This window comes from Culex pipiens, chromosome 3 (assembly GCF_016801865.2).
Source record: "Culex pipiens pallens isolate TS chromosome 3, TS_CPP_V2, whole genome shotgun sequence".
NCBI lineage: Eukaryota > Metazoa > Arthropoda > Insecta > Diptera > Culicidae > Culex > Culex pipiens.
The window spans coordinates 24,097,858-24,120,966 of record NC_068939.1 but is presented as its reverse complement, the minus strand read 5'-3'; the positions used below and the strand labels follow the sequence as shown (position 1 = coordinate 24,120,966).

Here is a 23,109-nt window from a genome sequence, read left to right as displayed (position 1 = left end):
AACGCCAGCTCCGACTTCCTGGCTCTGTGACAATAATAACAGTTTTTGTTATTCACACTTCAAAAATTCTCAATAAATAAATCAATTCCGTTAGGGAATATAACAAAATTAAAAAAAAAATGAACTCTTAAAAGTTAATTTTATCGGATTAATTTTAGCTTCAAACCCCATTTCATGGTTAAATAAATGACCCCGATGAAATTGGTCAAAATTATTTCATAGTTCTAGCCAATTTTAGTAAAATCCTTTAGGGGGTATATCAAATAATTTAAAAAAATCAACTTTCAAAATTTCAACTTTTTAGAATAATTTTGACTTAAGGACCCCATTTCATGGCCATAATAATGACCCCGATGAAATTGGTCAAAATTATTTCATAGTTCTAGCCAATTTTAGTAAAATCCCTAAGGGGGTATACCAAATAATTAAAAAAAATCAACTTCCAAAATTTCAACTTTTTAGAATAATTTTAGCTTAAGGACCCCATTTCATGGCCAAAATAATAACCCTAACGAAATTGGTCAAAATTAGTCCTTTAGGGGGTATATCAAATAATTAAAAAAATCAACTTCCAAAATTTCAACTTTTTAGAATAATTTTAGCTTAAGGACCCCATTTCATGGCCAAAATAATGACCCCGACGAAATTAGAAAAAAATATCCCAAAGATCTAAACATATTTAACAAAAGAAAAAATAATAACAGATTGTGTTATGTACACTTAGAAACTTTTCCATTTGTGCGATTTATGGTAATTTTTTTTCTAAGTCAGTATATCGAAAGAATAAAAAAAATGTGTTATTAGGAGAGTTTTTGAAATGTATGTATAACATTTCCTCTTATTAGCGTGTTATTAAACATTTTCAATATAATATCACTTCAATACCAAATTTTGTTATTTTATCAGAAACTGTTATTTTTTTTTCTTCTTGAAGTTGAACTTCAGGATAAACTAATAACACTTTTTGTTATTTTAACAGGATCTTTTATTGAAATATTACTAATTTTGTTATTACCGTCTGCCCGGGAAGTTTGGCTTTTGAACATTTCCACATTGCACAGTGGTCCAGATTGCAAAATTAAGTGGAAAATGGATTTTCCGAAAAATGGTTAAGTTTTGGAGCTTTGGTGTCTTCAGAAGAGTTGTTGCATATGGAAAGGGGCAACTTTTGGTTTGGTTGAAAATTAGGGTGGTTCAGGATTAGGGTGATTTTGGAAATCTAACTTTACAGGAATATTTTTGGGAATTTTTTCGTCTTCTAGAAAGTTGACTGGCTTGCCAATCCAAGCAACTTTGTCGAAGACACCAAAATTTTATCTCGTAACCTACGCCTTCTACGACAAAATATATAGAAAGCATCTGAGCAAACCTTCAAAAATCAGTTTTTTTAACGTGGCAATTCAGGGTTAAGTTTTAGAGAAAAGTGGTATTCGGAGCACTTTTAGAGCTCTAAAAAACAAACATTTTTATTATCTGACAAGTCAATTTGGACTTAAGGGTCAAAAGTTTCAGCGATTTTAAGGTAAAAAAGATGCAAATTTAAAACTTAAATATCTCGAAAAGGCGCAAGCCAAATTTTAAGCACTAGGCTGCATTTGAAAGAAGGGACCCAGCACTACAAACGCTGAAAAAATCTCAGGGTTTTTTTCTTTAAACTCGAGATATCTTCATTTGAAAAAGTCTAATTTTCAAGGGAAAACCTTATGGGACCACTCTAACGAATAGCGAAAATTGTCCAAATATATGTTTTTCCATGTAATTTTGCCCGCTGAATCTGAATCTGCCCTCAGAATTGACCCAAAGTGTCGAAAAATCGATTTTTGGTCATATTTTGGGTTTAAATGATAATTTTACATGGAAACCCAAAATATGACCAAAAATCGATTTTTCGACACTTTGGGTTAAAAAAACTGATTTTTGAAGGTTTGCTCAGATGCTTTCTATATATTTTGTCGTAGAAGGCGTAGATTACGAGATAAAATTTTGGTGTCTTCGACAAAGTTGCTTGGATTGGCAAGCCCGTCAACTTTCTAGAAGACGAAAAAATTCCCAAAAATATTCCTGTAAAGTTAGATTTCCAAAATCACCCTAATCGTGAACCACCCTAATTTTCAACCAAACCAAAAGTTGCCCCTTTCCATATGCAACAACTCTTCTGAAGACACCAAAGCTCCAAAACTTAACCATTTTTCGGAAAATCCATTTTCCACTTAATTTTGCAATCTGGACCACTGTGCATTGTTTTAAGTTGCAAAAACAAACATTGAAAAAAATTAAAGCTTGTTTATCAAGTAATTTAGAAATCTCAATTAAATTTTCGAAATGTCTTTTTTTAGTTGGTTAGGGTTTCAGATCAAAAACCGTTCAAAGTTCGCTTCTGCTTTTAAAAATTTATAGTTAATCTATAAAAAAACCAAATTACCTCTAGTAAAAATTCTGAATTTCAACTCAGGTATGATTTAAAAGCTTGGAATTAAGCAATTCTTTAGCATTTCACAAAAACAAAATCTGTTTCAAAGTTTTGTATTTTTTGATTTGGATGAAACTTTATATTCAAATAAACCATCATTGTTTATTACTTTTTTTTGTTTTTCCATACAAGTATCTATACAAATTTAGGTGCAGTACTCAGGAAAGTACTATGCTCATATTCTAAAACTGTATCTTGAGAAGGTATTTTCTGATCGTTTTGGTGTCTTTTGAAAAGTTATCCCGTAATGTTATGGACTATTCTTGCAAAATCCATTTTTGCATGAGAGTTGAATAGCAGTTTCTGTTATCATAACAAAATTTGTTATTAGTCTGATATTGATTGAATACAAAAACAACTTTGGAATAACATTTTTTGTTATGGAAAAATACGCCAACTGTTGTTGCGATGATCGGATTAGTTGATAAATTAACAAAGATTTGTTCGAAGAATAACTAAAAATTTTATAAGTTTGTTATTACAATAACAATCCAATAACAAATAATTCATAACGACGAATAACAAATCTTGTTATAAATAACATAAAATGTTATTGGCTCAGTATTTTCAAATATCAAAAATGTTATTCCAGAGATATTACCGTCTTCTCGGGATAGGTTATGATTAGAAAACGGAAAAAATCCATTTTATAGACTTTTTATCCCCAAAAAATCGATTTTGACAAACTTTACCCCATTCGATTTTTTAAAAATACGTTTTAGTGGTTGTGGTTGCCACACTTTAGAGCTATAGGCGTTTTGTTTTCGTCAAGTTATACTTTTTTTAAGTACTATTTTTTAGAAAGTAACGATAATTTACCCAAAAATCATTTTTTAAAACGAATTTTGGAATCAAAAAGTACTTGGGTGAATTTTTGATTAAATGCACTGAAAAAGTCCATCTCTGATAGAATATATGAAAACTTCCTCCAAATCAAAAAATGCAACGAAAAGTCGATTTGCGAAAACGTACATATATGCTCAATTTGGCTTTGGAAATTTCAGGGAAAGTTCTTTCTAGTCTCGAGGGAAACCCGGGAAAATTTAAAACGTTCTTTTTAAATTTAACACCCATTATAAAGTACAAAGTTCGTCAACCATCCATAAATTGTAAATGATGGTGAAAGCATTGGTTTCCGTATCGCGACAGCTCACATCACATTTTGTAAAATCAATAAACCAATCAAAGCAAATCCATAGTTAGAGATATGCACATGAATATCAAAAATGCACCCCTTCGTTTGATGAATGCAGTACGTGCAAGTCTGCAAAATGCAAACAAACAAACTATCAATAAGCAACTCCAGAAGCGTTACAAAACAGTGGCTTTCACTTTACTTAGTCTGACCTCACACCTGTTAACTAATTTTTGCTGTTGTTTGATTTGGTACGATTTGCACCTTGCTGATTAGCGGTTTAGTCCAAAGTTGTGGTGATTTAATCCAATTTTTAAGAAACTATGCCTAAACTTGTAGTTCCAACCAGTTTAACAGCACACTTCTCTATTATGTTAAATATTCATGAAAACCCCACTCATAAGTGTTGCCAGCCAATATCCTTAACACGACGCCTCTTTTTCCGTTTGGAAGTCGAGTTTTACAATGTGTGTGTGGAGTATGTGGGTCAGACCGGTTCGACTCAAGTTCATTGACTGGCGCCCAGCCATCCACAAACCAATGGCCCTATTTAGAGCCCGAGGTGGAAACATTCATGACTTTTTTTTCCTCTTCTCTCCTTTGCGTGACTCACGAAGACCTATTTGCGTCTGAACACTGCAACAACCAGAGCAGAGTCGACGACGACGTCAACCTGTAAAGCGATAACCGTAATCGCTGCTCATTACAGAGAGGGGAGACTCCGATATGGGACCGATGTTTGGACGGTGTTTTCCAATATAATTGGCTGTTGACGATTGAAAGTGCACTTTGAAACGCGAACTTGAACGTGAAAAAGTTAATCAAACTGGGGTTTGCTATATTTAGAATTATTTTTAACATTTCAATACACTTGATACCGATATTTTCCGTTTGCGGTTTTCGACTTGTGCGCAGTGCATTTGATTGTCTTCAGCGGGATGTGAAACTTGAGCTTGATATTTACGTAAACTGGCGGATGATGGTTCCGACCGGTGTGTACCAGTTCGGAGCATAAATGGAGATAACTTGTTCCGACGAGGTTCAACGTCGCATAACTGTATCCAGGGATATTATGTCTGGTATCGTTGGTGCTGAATTGAACCATTACAACAGAAATGGTTGAAGTCTTGAAAATTCAAATGAAAAATAAAGGCGTTCGTCACAAAACAAGGTGATCAATCTTTGCAGGAAACTCGAAACCAGCCAGAAAACCTCCAACAAAGTGCCAATAAAAAACCACAAACTGCACATTTTTAATGCCAGACACCCTGCTCCAAACCTCCAGCATCCAGCGGTTGCATCCGCAAACTCTCGTTTCAATTCAGTGATTCAACTGAATTCCTCACAAGGGCTCCGCGTCCAAGAGTACATAATTTTGTTGTGCTCAACCGCGAAACAGCGAAACATCATCGACTACAAATATTCCGTCTAATGGATTGTTTGCCGAAGCTGTAGGAAACACATGTCCGAGCTTAATTGAACGCCGTTTTGAAAGAATTAACAGAACACGGTAGTGAAAACTGCCACAAGTAAAACATCAAGTTCAAGTAAAAGAGAAAGGTCTACAGAGTGAAATTGAACGCGCGCGCAAATTTCCCCCATTCAAGCGCGTCAACCTATGCGCTGAAAGCAGCATCTCTCTGGGAAAGTCAATTTCACCGCAGTTCATACTGCTACGGGGATTCGGCTACAACCTTCGAGCATTAGATTTGCGAGATTTTTTTACGCGTGTCGAAAGTCACGGCGAGGAAGCAAATTTAGAAGTTTGCGCGTAATCTTCTGCTGGCTCGTGTTGCGGTGATCTTTGCACTCGCGCTTAGTGTGGAAAGTATTGTTTGGCAACTTGCAAAAATAAAATGAAATGTTCAAAAATGCGAAAGCGTAAAGAAATCTAAAATGTATACCTAACAGCATTAACGTGAAAATGGTACATTTCACCAAAAAAAAAGTAGGGGAAATATACCCTTTCCAATCAAACACCTATCTTCGTCATATGGAGAGTTTGATGCTCGATTAGGCCGATGCAAATATTTAAAAAAGTTTTTGTCCCTCGGCCCTGGCCGAGGTCAAGGGGGGGGGAGGGGGTGGGGGGGCAAAAAAATAAAAAATATAAAAATTTAAATAACAAGCCATAGTCTACACATTTAAATGAAAAATGTGTTTTAAAATGCATTTTACACTTGTTCAGTTGTTTTGCAAGCATTAGTTTTCAAAAAATCTAAGATCTGACAAAAACAAAAATTGTATCGAAAAAAAAGATTTTGCATCGAAAATTTTCAAAAAATCTTAAGATTTTTAATAAACCCAAACATGCTAAAAATGATTTAAAACGCAGAAGAATGTATTTTTATTTGATTTCAGCTGGTTGCACTTGAATTTTCATTGAAATTTTGAAGTTTATTGTAAAAATATTTTTTTTGCCCCCTGATTTTTCGGGCCAATTTTGAAGGGGGGGGGGGGGTTACAAAAACTTTTAAAAATATTTGTACCAGCCTTAAAGCTTCAAAAATATTATTTAGGCTTTAAACTTACCAGCAACAGTACCGCCTCGATTAAGCACGCAAATGTATGCCACTTACTGGCCAAAAAGATCGAATTTAATGCACTTTTGATCATAATTTCTATTTTGCGAGACCATTTCTCATCATTTTGGTGGCACACACATCCACACGCAAGATGAGAGGTTAACTGCTTAACGAAAGTCGCCATCAATATCTTTTCACTTGCGCTAACGATTTCAAAGCGCTTAAGATATAAAATTGCTTCCAACTACCGGCAACATGTTCTTTTGCACATTAGTTAGTCACTCACTTGAAAAATAATCCCGACACATGTGAGCAATTCTCTACGAAATCGGTCTTTTTTCTTAAATTTTAATTTTTGTATTTTTTAATCCGACTGAAACATTTTTGGTGCCTTCGGTATGCCCAAAGAAGCCATTTTGCATCATTAGTTTGTCCGTATAATTTTCCATACAAATTTGGCAGCTGTCCATACAAAAATGATGTAGGAAAATTTTCGAAAAGATCGGAAAATTTCACGAAAGTTTCATGTTTTAACATTGAAAATCGGACCATTAGTTGCTGAGATATCGACATTAGAAAATGGTGTGTTATTTGGGTGAGACTTAGAAAACATCAATTTTCCTGTTTTTTAACCTTTGCATGGCAATATCTCAGCAACTAAGGGTCGTATCAACAAAATTCAAAAATGCAAAATATAGAGAATTTTCTCAGCTTTTCAAAAATATTTTTTTCAAAAGTGGGCAAACATGTGCACTAATTTAAAAAAAAATGAAAAACTGCGACTATTTTCAAAAAAGTCACCTAAAAATGGATTTAACTTGAAAACGGTGCACTTTATCAAAATTTCACTAGAGTACTTTTTGATTGCAAATTTGATTTTACATCGAAAAATGAAGTTGAAAAATTTTTACGATCAATTTTTCAATTTTTTTTAAAAATCAGTATTGGTTCAAAAATTTATAACTCGCTCAAAGATTTTTTGCACAACCTGGAAATTTCTGAAAAGTTGGCATTTGATGTCCTCTAAAACATATCAAAAAATAAAAAAAAATAAAATAGTGTTTTTTTTGCAAATCAAGTTTTAGTGACAAAAAGTTAAATAAAAAATCACCAAAAAATTTTTTACCGTGCATCATTTTTTTTTCAGTGTAGTCCATATCCATACCTACAACTTTGCCGAAGACACCAAATCGATCAAAAAATTCCTTCAAAAGATACAGATTTTTGAATTTTTATACATCATTTTTGTATGGCCAGCTGCCAAATTTGTATGGAAAATTATATGGACAAACTAATGATGCAAAATACCTTCTTCCCAGTCAAATCAATCCGAATTCTGAAACGGAATCTAATTAGAATCGTATACAAATTCCGTTTCAAACGCAACAACCGGTTCCGTGTTCGAACCGGTTGTCACGTTTGAAACGGAATTTGTATACGATTCTAATCAGATTCCGTTTCGGAATTCGGATTGATTTGACTGGATTTGAGCATACCGAAGGCACCAAAAAAAATTTCAGTCGGATTAAAAAATACAAAAAAATCGAGCGACCGAATTGCTCAAATGGAACAAAACGGCTTCTTTTGGCATAAGAAATCCCTTGCGAATTTTAATTTTGATTGAAAAATAATTCCTTTAACAATCAAATAAAAAAAACATAGTTGTATTCTTTTTCAGTTTGTGGGTATCAATTTATTAAGAAGATCAGCTAAATGGAATCTGACTAACTGAACTGTTCAAATTTTATGTAGTTATTTTAAGGTACATAATTTTGTATAATTTTGTTTAGTGGATTTTTTTGTAAAATCGTCGCTAATATTTTTGAGGTTTGTTTTTTGAGTGCTCAAATTAAAAAAAAATGCAAAATCATCTAGGGTCCATTCAACCCCAATTCCGCTATAAAAGCATTTTTGGCCATTTCCAAATGTTAGGTCAGATTTTACAAATCTGAAAATATTTTCATCGTAAAAAATCCGACACTTTTTCATAAGAATGACGATTTGCACTTGATAGTTTAACACATTTATGTTGATAAAAATAAAAATTATGTAAAATGCAGTTTATTCTGCGTTTGGGAAAATGGACCCAAGACTGATTCTTCAATCTTTTTATTTTGTTTAATTTCTATATCAACATAAATGTGGCAAACAATCAAGTGCAAATCGTTATTCTTATGTCAAAATGTCTGATCTTTTCGATAAAAATATTTCATATTTTTTAAATCTGGCCTAACATTTAAAAACGGTCAAAAATGCTTTTATAGTGGAATTGGGGTTAAATGGGCACTTGATGATTTTTGCGGTGTAAGTGGTTATTTTAACTGGATTCTTGGGACATTTTCACATAACACGGCGTGTTTTCCAGAACAAACATTTCAAGAAAAAATAGTCATCATTACTGTCAAATGTGTCTTATAGGAAATTTCCTCAGCTTTCCAATGCTTCTAAGAGCGAAATGTTTCATCGGGAAATTTCTGAGATATCTATTTTTTAAGTTTTTAGTTTTTAATTTAATTTTTAATTATTTATTGTGAACTCTGTAATAACTGTTTTGGAAACTTGTCAAATGATGTTTTTCATGTGTCATTTACTCATCAAAATGTGCAAAATAAGGCAAGAATCAACTTTGGAGAAGGTTGCAAATCGTTAAATATTTTTAAAGTTAAGTTTAGCCGAGTTTTTGAATATATGAGATTTATTCAGAAATGAAAATCATAAAACCGTATAAATTTTGTTTTACAATAATTAAAAGATAAAAACATAATTTTTGTTGGCGAATATCATGTTTATGCTCGGATTAAGCTTGAATTAAGCTGATAAACCGATTTTTTTGTTGCAAGTTTGAGATTAGTTAGGATATCACTAGATTTTTATGAAAAAAAAAAATCATATTTCCTTAACCAAACATTAATCAATTGCATGGATACAAAACATGTTATATACTCGAAATTGAACTATAAATTACTGTGGCGAGCTTCAGGAGAAAAACTTTTCATGAGTATGAAATGATTTTTATAATTTTTATTTTGTATGAAATGATCAAGGAATCAGCAATATTATAGAAGTCTTATCTTATCTTTTTAAAACGTTTTTAAAATACTTTGATTTTTGTTTAAATAGTTTGGAATGGAAGCCTCTGTTTGATTTTTTCTGTTAAATAATCTTTTATTTTTGTTTAAACCAAAAAATGTATGTGGCAGTGTTTTCAACATTTAGAGTTAAAACACACAAATTTTACTCCTACATTTAAATGCATTTTCATCAGTAAAACTTTTTTTTCGTTATTTCATACACATGAGAATATGACTTTTGAACCTTGCAACAGTAATTGGTAGTACATTTTCGATTTTAAATCATCTTTTGGATCCATGTTCCCGGTTCATGTATGCTTTAAGAAGTATCATATTTATTCATAAAAATCCATTAATAAACTTAACAATCTCACTCCTGCAAAAAATCGATTGTATCAGCTCAATAAGAGCAGACACGTGATATTTGTAAACAAAAATTGTGTAATTATCTTTTAATTCTTTTAAATAATATTTTTAAGAAGGTTTTATGATTTTCATTTTTGAATAAATCCCATATATTCAAAAATTCGGTTTAACTTTATTTAAAAAATGTTTAGCGATTTGCAACCTTCTTCAAAGTGGTTTTTTGCTTATTTTGCACACTTTTATGAGTAAATGACACATGAAAAACATAATTTGAGAAGTTTCCAGAATAGTTATTATAAAGTTTACAATAAATAATATAGGAATTTAGAACAAAAAACTTAAAAAAAAGATATCTCAGAAATTTCCCGATGAAACATTTCGCTCTTAAAAGCATTGGAATGCTGAGGAAATTTCCTATAAGACACATTTGACAGTAGCGATGACTATTTTTTCTCCTTAAGGTTGCCCAGAAAACACGCCGCGCATAAGTTAAATGCATTTTGGATGGCCACATAAAGCCTCCGCTCTAAATTAAGAGACCGATTTTCAAGAAAAAATGTAAAAAATGGGGAATTGGGGCAAAATGAACCCTTTGCCGTTTTCAAATCATCAACATAATATATGAAAAAATCAACTATTTTTTTACTATTTTGGAGTATTTTGGGCTAATTTTGAAAAAAAATCTGTTGGTAGTTGAAGGTTGTAGCAAAATGGATAGTAATTTTGTATAATCTCTAAAGCTAATTATTTTTTTACAAAAAAAATCTTTCACCCTCAGCGTCCGGAATGATGAGCCGTCGACATTTGAGCCGCGGCATCACTTCTAGAGGTCAGAGACGGTGGGAAAAATGTGTGCTTCCGTTACTCGCTTGACAACAATCAGCGCGAAACAATCGACGACGAGAGACGTCGAAAAGTTGGCGCCATTCGTTAGGCAGGGAGTCACTGTGGGTGACAATGATTTAGAAGTTTGTTTTATTGTAAAGCAACTTCAAGCTTTGGTTTACTTTGAAGCAGCTGATCATACTGGTTCGTACCGGGCAACAAGTGAATAAATCATAAAAAGTAAACCAACCATCGTGATTCATCACCTGGAAGCTTGCCAATTTACTGTTTGCTACTGAATTTGGCAATCGTCAAAAAAAAAACAAACAAAATGCATCCAATCTTTTTCATTTTACTCTTTCTTGTGCACATACCGTGCAACAGTACACAGTAAATTGGCCTAACTGTGCTCCAACTGAACTTGTGAACGCCCATGTTGGCAAAAGGAAAAGCAGCAAAAATGTGTGGGGAAACCTGATTTTGTTGGTTTCGGATTAAAACACTTTTTAAAGCCGGCTTCTTATATCACCTGCGAAGATTAACACCATTATCGGTGCGTTAACAGTAAACACACTAAAAGATGAAATAGTTTTTGCTCGACTGAAGCCGTGAAATGTTGGGCGTTGTTCATGAACCTGAATTACACCCATTTTTTGCTTCTCCGTACTGCCTTGAAACGATTTATTAAAATAAATATAAATTTATCAAAAGCAGGGGCTTGGCGCGGAAAATCTGCCACAATGAGCGGTTGTTGATCCCCGCAGTACTGCTGAATTTCCACGTGTGTGTTTAGTGGGCTCATGCACGGATGCAATCAGGCGGATAAACTTAAAGACCTGCCCCGTACCGCGTGCGCTCTTTGCATCGAAGATATTACGGCGGCGGCGTCGGGCAATTACACGCTAGGCAGACTGCAACGGGATGGGCGATTTGTAGTTCGTTGTTTGGATTAAGACTGCCGATTCTACTTTGTTTTGCTGGAATAATAATACAAACTTAACAATGCCTCATTCCCTTTTTTCATCTGGAAGGTGATTTTTAATGGGAATCATTTCCTGAGTTAGAGATAGAATTTGGAAACCATATTAGGAACACCTTGAAAAAGATGGTTTATTGAACATTTAAAATAAATCTCCACATTTGCACTTGACTCCTCTGGACTAATTTTATCGCCAAACAACGCTCTTTCTCCTCTCGTTGAGTTTAAATTTTCCCAACAAAGCATACCTTCCCGATTTGTCACTGCTGTGCAGCGCAAAGTGCACTGTATCCCCTTGTTTGCTGCTTGCAAAGTCCTACCATTTAGGAGAAATATACCTATCTTCGCCATATGGAGAGTTTGATGCTCGATTAATTACATCGGTACATGGAGCAATATTGATATCGAGAAGATCGACTGGCCAAAAAAAAAATTAATGCACTTTTGATCATAATTTCTATTTTGCGAGAACATTTCTCATCATTTTGTTTGCACACCCATCCACACGTTAGGTGAGATCCGAACCGCTTAACGAAAGTCGCCATCAATATCTTTTCACTTGCGCTAACGTTTTCATAGCACTTAAGATATGAAATTACTTCCAACTACCGGCAACATGTTCTTTTGCACATTAGCAGGGTTGTTACGGACGGCGCGGATGCGGATTTGCTGGCTAATTTTGCTCAGGCGCGGATTTCGCGCGGATGGCAATTTTGATAAATAAATTAATTGAGAGAGATAGAATTACTTTCAAGTTATTAAGAAAAATATTATCAGGAATTACGATAATTTGTTTTTTCCTTTGAGTGCAAGAATATCATAATTTTTATCAATTGAATTTTCTTCTGAAAATGTTTGTTTGTATTTTTTTTAGTACGAAACGTCGAAAAATGAACAAGAATATTATGTAGAAATTATTTTTTATATGTTTCTTGCCATTTATTAACATCTCCGGCTCTGAATATTTAATTTCATTTGAGTTTTGAGTAAAGATTTTTAACTTTATTTATTTTTAATTTAATACTGGATTTATTCAATTTTTAATTTTGTAAATCAAATATTACAAATTTTTCCCGAAGATATAGACATTAGAATGTGTAACAAAAACTATTATTGGGGCTTGATCTGGTGGGCGCCAAAAAAGGGCTTGATTGGACGTAACAAAAGCTGGCTGAAATTTGGAATGGAATTTAATCGTTAGAAATATTTTTTTTTCTAAATTTATGCATTTTTGGCGAAAAAAAACGATAAGAAAATTCCAAATTCAGAAATTCAAAAATTAGAAAAAAAATGTTTTAATAGTGTTTATTATAACAAAAAAATCAAAATACTATTTTTTTTTTCGAAATTTCTTAAATCGTAATTTAAAAAATCTTAAATTTCGAAATTCAAAAATTTAGCATTCTGAAATTCAAAATACCTGAAATTTGGGTAATCGAAAATTTAAAGATTTAAAAAAAAAATCAAAATTAAAAAGTCAAAATTTAAAAACTAAAAAATTATCAAATTCAAAACAATATAGAAAAAAAAATCTCAAATCTAAAATAATTTTAGTATTCTTAAGCTTATAAATTCTTAAATTCTTAGATTCTTAAATTCTAAAATCCTAAATTCTTAAATTCCTAAATTCTTAAATTCTTAAACTCTTAAATTTTTGAATTCTTAAATTCTTAAATTCTTAAATTCTTAAATTCTTAAATTCTTAAATTCTTAAATTCTTAAATTCTTAAATTCTTAAATTCTTAAATTCTTAAATTCTTAAATTCTTAAATTCTTAAATTCTTAAATTCTTAAATTCTTAAATTCTTAAATTCTTAAATTCTTAAATTCTTAAATTCTTAAATTCTTAAATTCTTAAATTCTTAAATTCTTAAATTCTTAAATTCTTAAATTCTTAAATTCTTAAATTCTTAAATTCTTAAATTCTTAAATTCTTAAATTCTTAAATTCTTAAATTCTTAAATTCTTAAATTCTTAAATTCTTAAATTCTTAAATTCTTAAATTCTTAAATTCTTAAATTCTTAAATTCTTAAATTCTTAAATTCTTAAATTCTTAAATTCTTAAATTCTTAAATTCTTAAATTCTTAAATTCTTAAATTCTTAAATTCTTAAATTCTTAAATTCTTAAATTCTTAAATTCTTAAATTCTTAAATTCTTAAATTCTTAAATTCTTAAATTCTTAAATTCTTAAATTCTTAAATTCTTAAATTCTTAAATTCTTAAATTCTTAAATTCTTAAATTCTTAAATTCTTAAATTCTTAAATTCTTAAATTCTTAAATTCTTAAATTCTTAAATTCTTAAATTCCTCAATTCTTAAATTCTTAAATTCTTAAATTCTTAAATTCTTAAATTCTTAAATTCTTAAATTCTTAAATTCTTAAATTCTTAAATTCTTAAATTCTTAAATTCTTAAATTCTTAAATTCTTAAATTCTTAAATTCTTAAATTCTTAAATTCTTAAATTCTTAAATTCTTAAATTCTTAAATTCTTAAATTCTTAAATTCTTAAATTCTTAAATTCTTAAATTCTTAAATTCTTAAATTCTTAAATTCTTAAATTCTTAAATTCTTAAATTCTTAAATTCTTAAATTCTTAAATTCTTAAATTCTTAAATTCTTAAATTCTTAAATTCTTAAATTCTTAAATTCTTAAATTCTTAAATTCTTAAATTCTTAAATTCTTAAATTCTTAAATTCTTAAATTCTTAAATTCTTAAATTCTTAAATTCTTAAATTCTTAAATTCTTAAATTCTTAAATTCTTAAATTCTTAAATTCTTAAATTCTTAAATTCTTAAATTCTTAAATTCTTAAATTCTTAAATTCTTAAATTCTTAAATTCTTAAATTCTTAAATTCTTAAATTCTTAAATTCTTAAATTCTTAAATTCTTAAATTCTTAAATTCTTAAATTCTTAAATTCTTAAATTCTTAAATTCTTAAATTCTTAAATTCTTAAATTCCTAAATTCTTAAATTCTTAAATTCTTAAATTCTTAAATTCTTAAATTCTTAAATTCTTAAATTCTTAAATTCTTAAATTCTTAAATTCTTAAATTCTTAAATTCTTAAATTCTTAAATACGTAAATTCTTAAATGTTTTTGTTTTTAAATTCTTAGTTCTGAAATGCTTAAATTCCACAATTTTTGAAGTCCTATTTTATGTAAAAGATTTTGAAATTATGAGAAGACATTATTTTAAATATCGGAAATTAAATTTCTTTCGGATTTAAATTTTAGCGAGGATTTTGGATAACAAACTGTATAAAAATTCTTAGATTTTGAATATTTAGACTTTCGAAATTTAAAATTTTATCATATTATAATTTTAGATTTTGATTCGATTAGACTACTCTCCCGTAACAACCCTGCATTAGTTAGACACTCACTTGAAAAATAATCCCAAAACATGTAAATAATTAGCAAGCGCCATCAAAAAAACAAACGCGCCAAGTCACTTAACGTTTATACCTATTCAAATCGAAGGCTGAAGAAAACCGAGCAAGCGGCGAAGGCAAATAAAGAACAAAGGGTGGCCACCACACCACCAGCAGCGCCTGTTGGAGTGAGACAGTGATGCCAGGAAACTTTCTAGAAATGCTACTTTTCGTGAGTGTTCACTTAAAATTTCGTCACAAATAGAAAAATGGGCGGGGCCCAGTGCATTCTCGTCAGATTAGAATACCCTTGGGAATTTTTATTTAAGTGCTTGTCAAAGGAATAGAATAACTTTCAGTAAAAGTCGAATTATTCAGAAATTTTGCTCTACTGGTAGGTGCACTTGGTTTTAGTAAATTCTATGGAACACTCCAGATTATCCAGGATCATCCAAACACGACCACTTATTAGGCTTAAAATTGGTATATTCCCCCTAAGTTTTTGGTCGCGATTCACTTTCTTCAGTGCGGCGCCCCCCGTCCAACTCAACCACAATGCCAAGCGCCCTCAGGAAGCGATAATTTTAGACCAAATATTTGCAAGCTTCTACCACTGACTGATGTTGGTGTCACTTGCACTTCACTGCCAACTCATTGGACATTTCGACTGTAGAGGGAAATTTGTTATGACTTAAACAATAATTACTAAATAATTTGATTGCAATTTTGCTCGAGATACAATTCCAATTTTACGAGTAAGACTAAAAATAAGGCGTTTCCAATGTGCCCTCTTTTGAAATGTTACTCTCGCACGCTGCTACAGTTCATTCAGCAAAACAGCCATTGACTGTCGCTCAAAGTCCAATGATCCCCGTCTTTGCGAGCCAACTGAACTTTGTCACCTAACACTACTCCCAAGTCTAGAGTATTTAGTTCTTGATCTTTTGGCATTGTCTGGGCGAAATCGTTGGCATCGGCCAAATGGCTCAGCTTTGTGGTGGCGCAAAGTTGCATTATTCATCGAACAAAAAAAAAGTGATCTTGTTATGCAAAACCCCTGCATCGTCTTCAATAACTCAATTGTTTACGCTGTTTTTGTTTCGTCTTGTTTCAGATTTTCCTGCTACTGTTTCTGCTGCTTTACCTCGGCAGTTTTGCCCTGATCGGTCGGTTTAGGCGGCGCGACCGTGAAGACCTATTCTCCACAGACGACGACGAGATTACTGTTTATAGAATTAGGTAAGTACCCCGTTTGCTGCAATTGCAATTTCAAATTCATAAATACTGCTGCTATTATTTCAGACATGAGTGCAATTCGACTATATGACGCGATGAATTGAACAACGTTGTTCAAATTCAAACAACAATCGCAATTGTTTGCGACTGGTTCCGCACCATCTAATTTGTCAATTTCCCCCCATTTTTTTTTAGTTTATGGTTGTGCACCTTCTCGCTGGCCGTGGCCGTGGGTGCGGCCCTGCTCCTCCCAATATCGATCGCCAGCAACGAAGTCCTGCTGCTGTACCCCAACAGTTATTACGTCAAGTGGCTCAACAGTTCGCTGATTCAAGGTGAGGGCGACTCTTCCGGACTGTAGAATTTTCTGTTAATTTCAATTTCTATTAGGCCTCTGGAACCACGTGTTCCTGTTTTCGAATCTGGCGCTGTTTGTGCTGCTACCGTTTGCCTACCTCTTCACCGAGTCGTCCGGCTTCAGCGGGCACAAGAAGGGCGTGATGGCGCGGGTGTACGAAACCTTTACCGTGTTCTCGCTGCTGGCGTTCATCGTGTTCGGCATGACGTACGTGGTGTCGGCGCTGCGCGACCCCGAGCGCAACTCCTTCCAGGCGCTGTTTAGTGAGTATTTTGGATACATTTCTTGTGGTATAAACCTTACACTTATAAAACTCTTTTCTGATCAAAGGAACATCTAGGTTTTTAAACGTTTTTCCTTTAAACAGAAAAAAAATCATGAAAAAATCATAAAAAATAAAAAGTTAAAAAATAGTGTTTGCGGTGATGAACATTGGAATTCCATAAAAGTTCAAAATATTTTTCATCGATCCAAAACATGCTAATAGTAGTTTATGCAACAAGTTGCAAAAAGAGGATTTTTTCAGCACGAGTCGTACATTTATCCAACGAGGTTCACCGAGTTGGATAAATACGAAGAGTGCTGAAAAAATCAAGTTTTGCAACGAGTTCCATACAACATTTTTTGCAATTCCGAAAAACACCCATTGAGTGAAATTTTATGTAAAATTTTCATGTATTTTGTCAATAAATCGTTTAAATAAAAAAAAATGTTGAAAAGTGTTGCTTTTCGATACAAGTGCTGAAAAGTTCAACTTTTCAGCACCCATTTCAGTGCAGAAAAGTAGAACTTTTCAGCATTTATTGTGAAAAGTGTTGCTATTCGATTTTGTTATTTTTGGTACAGAAAAGTAGGCTTTTTCGTCGTTCAAGAATGACAGGAAAATTAAGTAGTTTCACGACGGAATTGCAAAAAAATAATTATCAATGCAGAATAGGGCATTTTAGTATGTTTTCAGTTGATTAAACTTCTATTTCCATTGAAATAGAATAGGCGACATAAACTTTGAAAAATATTTGCAACGGCCTTATCTAAAAGCTGCTTAAAATAAATGCATCTATTTGTTATTTTAAGTCCAGACTTGGTCCAGACTCGATTATCTAAATCATGAACAAAAAAATCGTTTTTTTATTTTCTTACTTAACATCAAATTCGAATTCTGCAATCCCATTTTAGTCAAATTAAATGATTGATGCCAGTAAAACAAAAAAAATGCATTTTTTCAATATTTCATCATCGCCATTTTGGCCGCCATCTTGGATTTAAAAAATTCTTAATCACTTTAGAGTACTAAAGCTCAACAATTAAAAATAAGACAAAGAAAAAAAACGTGATTCGATTATCCGAAGTGAAATTTAACTGTATTTTAACATTTGATGTTGATTATTTCAGATTATTCAATGGAATATTTTTCCTGATTTTCCTCACGTTACATGAAATCTGCTCATCGTTTTCAAAAAGAAGTTCTAAATTTGTCATGCATTTTTACCACTTGGCCAAAAATGTCAGTAAAAAATCATATGGTGTGTTGTGTGTGAATTTAAAAATCATAGTTTCAATACAACGAGGAGCAATTCGGCAATACATTATTTTAAGTTTTGCTTCATTTCACGGTATTTACCAAATTTCAGAGCCAAGGGCAAATTTCACGGAATTTGCGGATTCCGCGAAATCGCGAAAAATCACTTATAACAGTGCTAAAAAGTTGAACATTTCAGCACTTATTTCGAAAAGTAATTCACGACGTAATCCTGAATCAAAGTAACAAAAGTTTAACTGAAAAATCCTGTTCAAAAGTGTTTTTTGGAATTGTTCAAAAAATGTTGCATGTAACTCGTTGTAAATTTGTCACAATTGTTTGTTTAAAATCTGCGGTCTTTTCTGGACTAAAAGAAGCCGAAGATTTTGAAACCCAAAAAGTTTTGATCTATCTGTGCAAAATCTTGACAAAACGATTGCTGATAATTTCATCTAACGAAGATTTCGGGAAACGGTTCGGTGAATAAATACCTATATTTATAAGACATTATCAAATCTAATGCTATTTTCCCATGAAAGTCCAACTAATAACCTGTCATTAGCATCCGAAAGAGCTGGCCTAGAAAAAAATGCTGCTGCTTCAAAATTTAAAATTTTGAAAAAAATTACACCAAAGCTTCAGCTCAGAAATTTTGTGCCATTTTAAAACGCCGAGTTTTAACATTCATATGGTTTCAAACTTGTCAAAGTTTGTTGAAATCTTCTTTTCGAGATACTTTGAACACTTCCCAAAAAATCTTAGAATATTCGGTAATGAATCCTATTTTAAATGTTCAAACTATCAATGTAACCAGTTTTACTGGAAAAAAAGTCTTCGCTAAAAAACTGCATTTCCTCCTGATTTCTAGAATAAAGTACTGTGTTTTTTTCTGAAAGAGCTCACGATTTTGAACCAAACTGCATCAATCACTCAAAAATAACGAAAATGCAAACGGGAAATGTATGCGAAAAGTGTTCTTTTTCCTTGAATTTGATTTTTCCTTAAAATAAATTTTAAACTTTAAAATATTGACAAATTAATTAATCAGCCTGAATTTTTAAAATTAAATATCAAATGCACAACATTAAAAAGAAAACTTGATAAATCATTCTTTTTTGCATAAACTATTCATTTTTTTTAAAGGCTTATTGCTGTCCTCAGGCGCTTCATTTTAAAAAAAAAATTAACTATGTTATTTTTAACTCGTTTTAAATTCTTTTCCTATTGAATTCAATGATCAAACTCAATGTTTGACAATGCTCAAAATGAATCATAAAATTTTATTTATTTTTGAGTTTTGTTTTTAATTTTTGATTAAATGTTTTCTCTTTTTTCGACATTATGAGTACTTCCATGCCTTAAGTACATTTTTTTCTATGAATTTGTTATTTAGAAAGTTTCTTTTTTTTACAATTTTGTTAATATTGGTTAATTTTTTGAGTGAGATATTCTAATTATTTAGGGTTCTGGATAAGTTGGGAATAAAAAAAGATTTTAGTAGCCACCCTGAGATGCTATGGTCAATTGTAAATTCAGGCCTTTGCAAATATTTTTTTTCTAATTTGATGTCACCCCCGCCCTTTCCATCCACCATAATATTGTTATGTATTAAACATGTTTTTTTTATGTTTTTAGATTTAAATTTACATCTCCAAAACCTTAAATTTGTGTAAAATTTCTCGATTCATATTGTTATCTTAATTTTTCCAAATCGGAGCTCCTCGATACAACAAACTGTGGCCAATTTTTTAGATAACTTTACTAATTTTTCTTTCTCTATCTTCTCTTCCAGATTTAGGAAAATATCATCTGCCATTCTTATACTCATGTGTATCATTTTTAGGAGTACTTTTACTATTAGGTAAGTACCGAAGGCGCTCAGTACATGGTCCACAAAGGACCAACTTTTCCCCCACCTAACGTCAATCAGCTGCCACCTTTGATTTTAACCACACACACCTACCATGTCAGTTTCCCATCTCCCAACGCTGCCTGCGAACCATGTAAAAGTTACAAAAACCAACTTCCTCTACACGCCATGTTTTGTCGATAAACCACACACTTTTCGGTTGCGCCAAAGTAACAACCACAACACGGTTTTGTCATCCAACAAAGTTCACGACATAACTTCAGTGCAATTTATTGAGCTCACGCAACACACAAAACCAACTCTCTCTAAGAATCATTTGAAGAATTTGATTGTACATCATCCATGGGAAGGGGTCGCTCTGCGGCATCACCGCCATCACCGGCGGCCCCGGATTCCTCAGTCTCTGGTTCCTCGCTCGTCGTCGTCGTCGCTGCTGCTGCTGCCGCGGCCTTAGTCTTTCCCTCAATCTCCAGCACGATCCGATCGATGTAGTCCAACTCTTTGGGGTTGTGCTTCTTCGCTTCGGCGATGCTCTTCTCGTACGCTCGAGTTTCTCCCAGCAGGAAGTACCCTTGGGCGCGGTAGACCCACGATCGCAGGTTCTTCTCGTCCAGCTTGCTGATCACAAAGTCGCAGTCTATGATGGCTCGCTTGCAGAGCTTAATCTTGATGTAGGCCAACGCACGGTTGTTGTACAGAATCGGACTGTCGCGAATCTGGTCGATGGCCTTGGTGTACATGCTGATGCTCTTTTCGTACTCGCCGCGGCGGAACGCCAGGTTTCCCGCCCTCCTCAAACCCTGAGCAGTTTGCTCTCGTTCCTTACGCTCCGATGCACGCCGAGCCGCATCCCGTTCCATTTCGGCCATAAACGCAAACTTGTCCTGCATCGGACGGTCCAGCGAGTCCTCGTCCCCCTTCCGGTTGATGACGGTTCGTTCCTGGTTCACGCGCACGATGAAATTGTCCACGTCAATCTTCTCCAGCTCCTTCTTGTCATCGCCCAGGAAGCTGTCACCAAGAAAAGAGTGTGTGACCATCACTCAAAACCCAAAAATTCAATCAAGTCAATCCACTACTCACCTCTCGGCGAACGCAACGCCCATCTGCTCCTTGGTCTTGTCCCCGCTGGTCATCATGCTGAGGATCTTCATCACCTCGTCCACCTTGCTCATCGACGCCTCAAAGTCTTCGTCGTCCACCGAACGGCGGTTCGTCCCTGCTGCTGGCGTAGTAGACATGGTATCGGTTTGAACTGCCGACGCGGTCTGACGAGTGAGGTTGTTGTTTCGCGCCAGGGCCAGGTGGTTATTTTGGTTTGTTTTGACTCGACTCGGGAACTGGAAGGACTCGGGGAGGACAGCAAAAAATAACAACCGGCGTGTTGCCAAGGAAGCGCGCAAAGGTTGCTTGCCGGGTACCGTCTATGAGCGAGTTTGGGAGGATTTTAGAAAGTTGTTTTTTGTTTATTTATTTATGCTTTCAAATAAATTAATATTTCAAGAGTTTTTTTTTTAAAGGTGTTGTAAAAATAGAAAATTCCATGGTTTATATTACATTTTCAAAAATTCTAGACCAAATACATTTTTTTTAAATTATGATAATTTGTCAATAGTATGCCAAAAGTAGCTTTTCTGTCGACCTTACTATTTTTAGAACCTTCATTTGGACATTATCTTGCTATTTCACTAGTAAAAGTAGTACTTTCTGAACAAAAAACTTCATTCCAAGACTATTTTGTCCAGAGCAGCAAAACACTGCCTCCAAATGGCCTGTTTCATAATTGTGGGATGTTATTGTGCCTCCCACAATTGTGGAACACCTGAATTTAACTGATATTTTCACAAAAAAGTTATCAAACCATGTTTAAAACATCACTAAGCTTGAATTTCATTGGTTTCAGTGTGTGAAGTCATTATTTGGTAATAAATATGTACTCCTGGAGAGATCCAAAGTTTGTTTACATTCGTAAGAAAAAAGTGTTCCGAATTTGTGGATTTCAAGGGTCAAAGTTAAAAAAAAGTTAAAATTTGCAGATGTTCGATACAGCATTCGAAAGATCGCAAGAAAAGCTTTCAAATGAAGGTAAAAGCGAATCATTAAGTTCAATTATCGATTTGCTATGATTTTTTGAACATTGGCCGATCTGGAAACCGTTCCGAATATGTGGGTTGACTGTAGTTGATTATCATTTTGCCTTGCTAAACCAATTATCAATTCTATATAGTCGACTCTCTTTCTGTCGATATTGAAGGGACCGTCGAGAGCAGATGGTATCAAATTATAGAACGAAAAAATCAAAACATGCTATTGAAGGGATTGACAAATTAGTTCAATATTGATATCGAGATCGATTGATATCGAGAAGATCGACAGCCAGAGAGCCGACTGTATTTTAAACCACCGATCGATCTTCGTCATCTCAATATTTCCCTATCTGTCGATAGTTTCTTCAAATTGCGTGCTTCGGTCCACTTTGATCTAGATCTTGATCTCTCTCTGGCCTCTCTAGCTCGAAAACCCCCTTCCTCGATGGTCCTTTGGATTTCATTTTGCCAAAAAAAATTCTTTCTCTTTGTCAATATTTTCTTTATCTTATCGTCGAATCACTAGACGGGACAGTTTCGGACTTTTAAATGTTAAAACATCTCTCCCCCCACTTCGTCTCAAAATCCAGCTGCCGCTTTGTTCCATTCCTCATTGCCATTTCCAAGAACTCCATTCCTTTTTGTTGTATTATTTGCAAACCAAATTATTTTTCATTGTTTTCTCGAAAATTGCAAAAATTCTCAGACATTTACAAGACATTGGAAAGATAAAAAAACCCCACAAACTTTTGCATCTGCTCGAATTTCAATAATTCAAACAAAGTTTATGATTCAAAAACTTTTCAGTTTTGAAGGAATACTAAAATAAAAAAAATAGAACTCCTCATGATTGAAACAATCCCAAAACTCCAGAAAAATCTTCAAAAAACATCCAGAAAAATCTTCAAAAATGTTTGAAAAATGTGAAAACTTGCGCTTTATTTCAAAATAATGAAAAAAACCAAATAACTACAAATAAAAATAACTTTGAAGAAATGCAAAATAATCACACCAAAGCTCCCAAGCTTGAAAAAAGGGAGAGTTTCCATTAAAATTGATAAAAAAAGTGTTTTAATTTTTAAGAACTGCAGCAGATTCTACGTAATATTAAATGCTTGGCCCTTTTGAAATGTCAGTCTTGATTTAAACAAAAAAATATTGTTTTCGAAAAGATCGGAAAATTTCACAGATGTTTAATGTTTTAACATTGAAAATCGGACCATTAGTAGCTGAGATATCGACATTCGAAAATAGCGGGTTGGTTGGGTGAGACTTAGAAAACATCAATT

The 23,109-nt window shown here is 33.1% G+C and overlaps 2 protein-coding genes across 3 annotated transcripts in view; one reads left to right on the top strand and one right to left on the bottom strand.

The window, feature by feature from the left end:
- Positions 1–23,109, top strand: part of LOC120420649 (protein Lilipod) — a 65,604-nt gene that overhangs the window by 9,989 nt on the left and 32,506 nt on the right. For both annotated transcript variants that reach the window (XM_039583731.2, XM_039583733.2), the window contains exons 2-5: positions 15,865–15,989; positions 16,182–16,321; positions 16,377–16,607; positions 19,656–19,724. In XM_039583731.2, the coding sequence (XP_039439665.1) occupies positions 15,865–15,989; positions 16,182–16,321; positions 16,377–16,607; positions 19,656–19,724 (565 nt within the window). The remainder of the gene's footprint in view (positions 1–15,864; positions 15,990–16,181; positions 16,322–16,376; positions 16,608–19,655; positions 19,725–23,109) is intronic.
- On the bottom strand, positions 20,024–21,153 carry LOC120420650 (tetratricopeptide repeat protein 12). The gene is made up of 2 exons (XM_039583734.1): positions 20,817–21,153; positions 20,024–20,744 (listed from the first exon to the last, which is right to left on the bottom strand). The coding sequence occupies exons 1-2, from the start codon at positions 20,972–20,974 to the stop codon at positions 20,039–20,041; spliced, it is 864 nt and encodes a 287-aa protein (XP_039439668.1). The 5' UTR covers positions 20,975–21,153; the 3' UTR covers positions 20,024–20,038.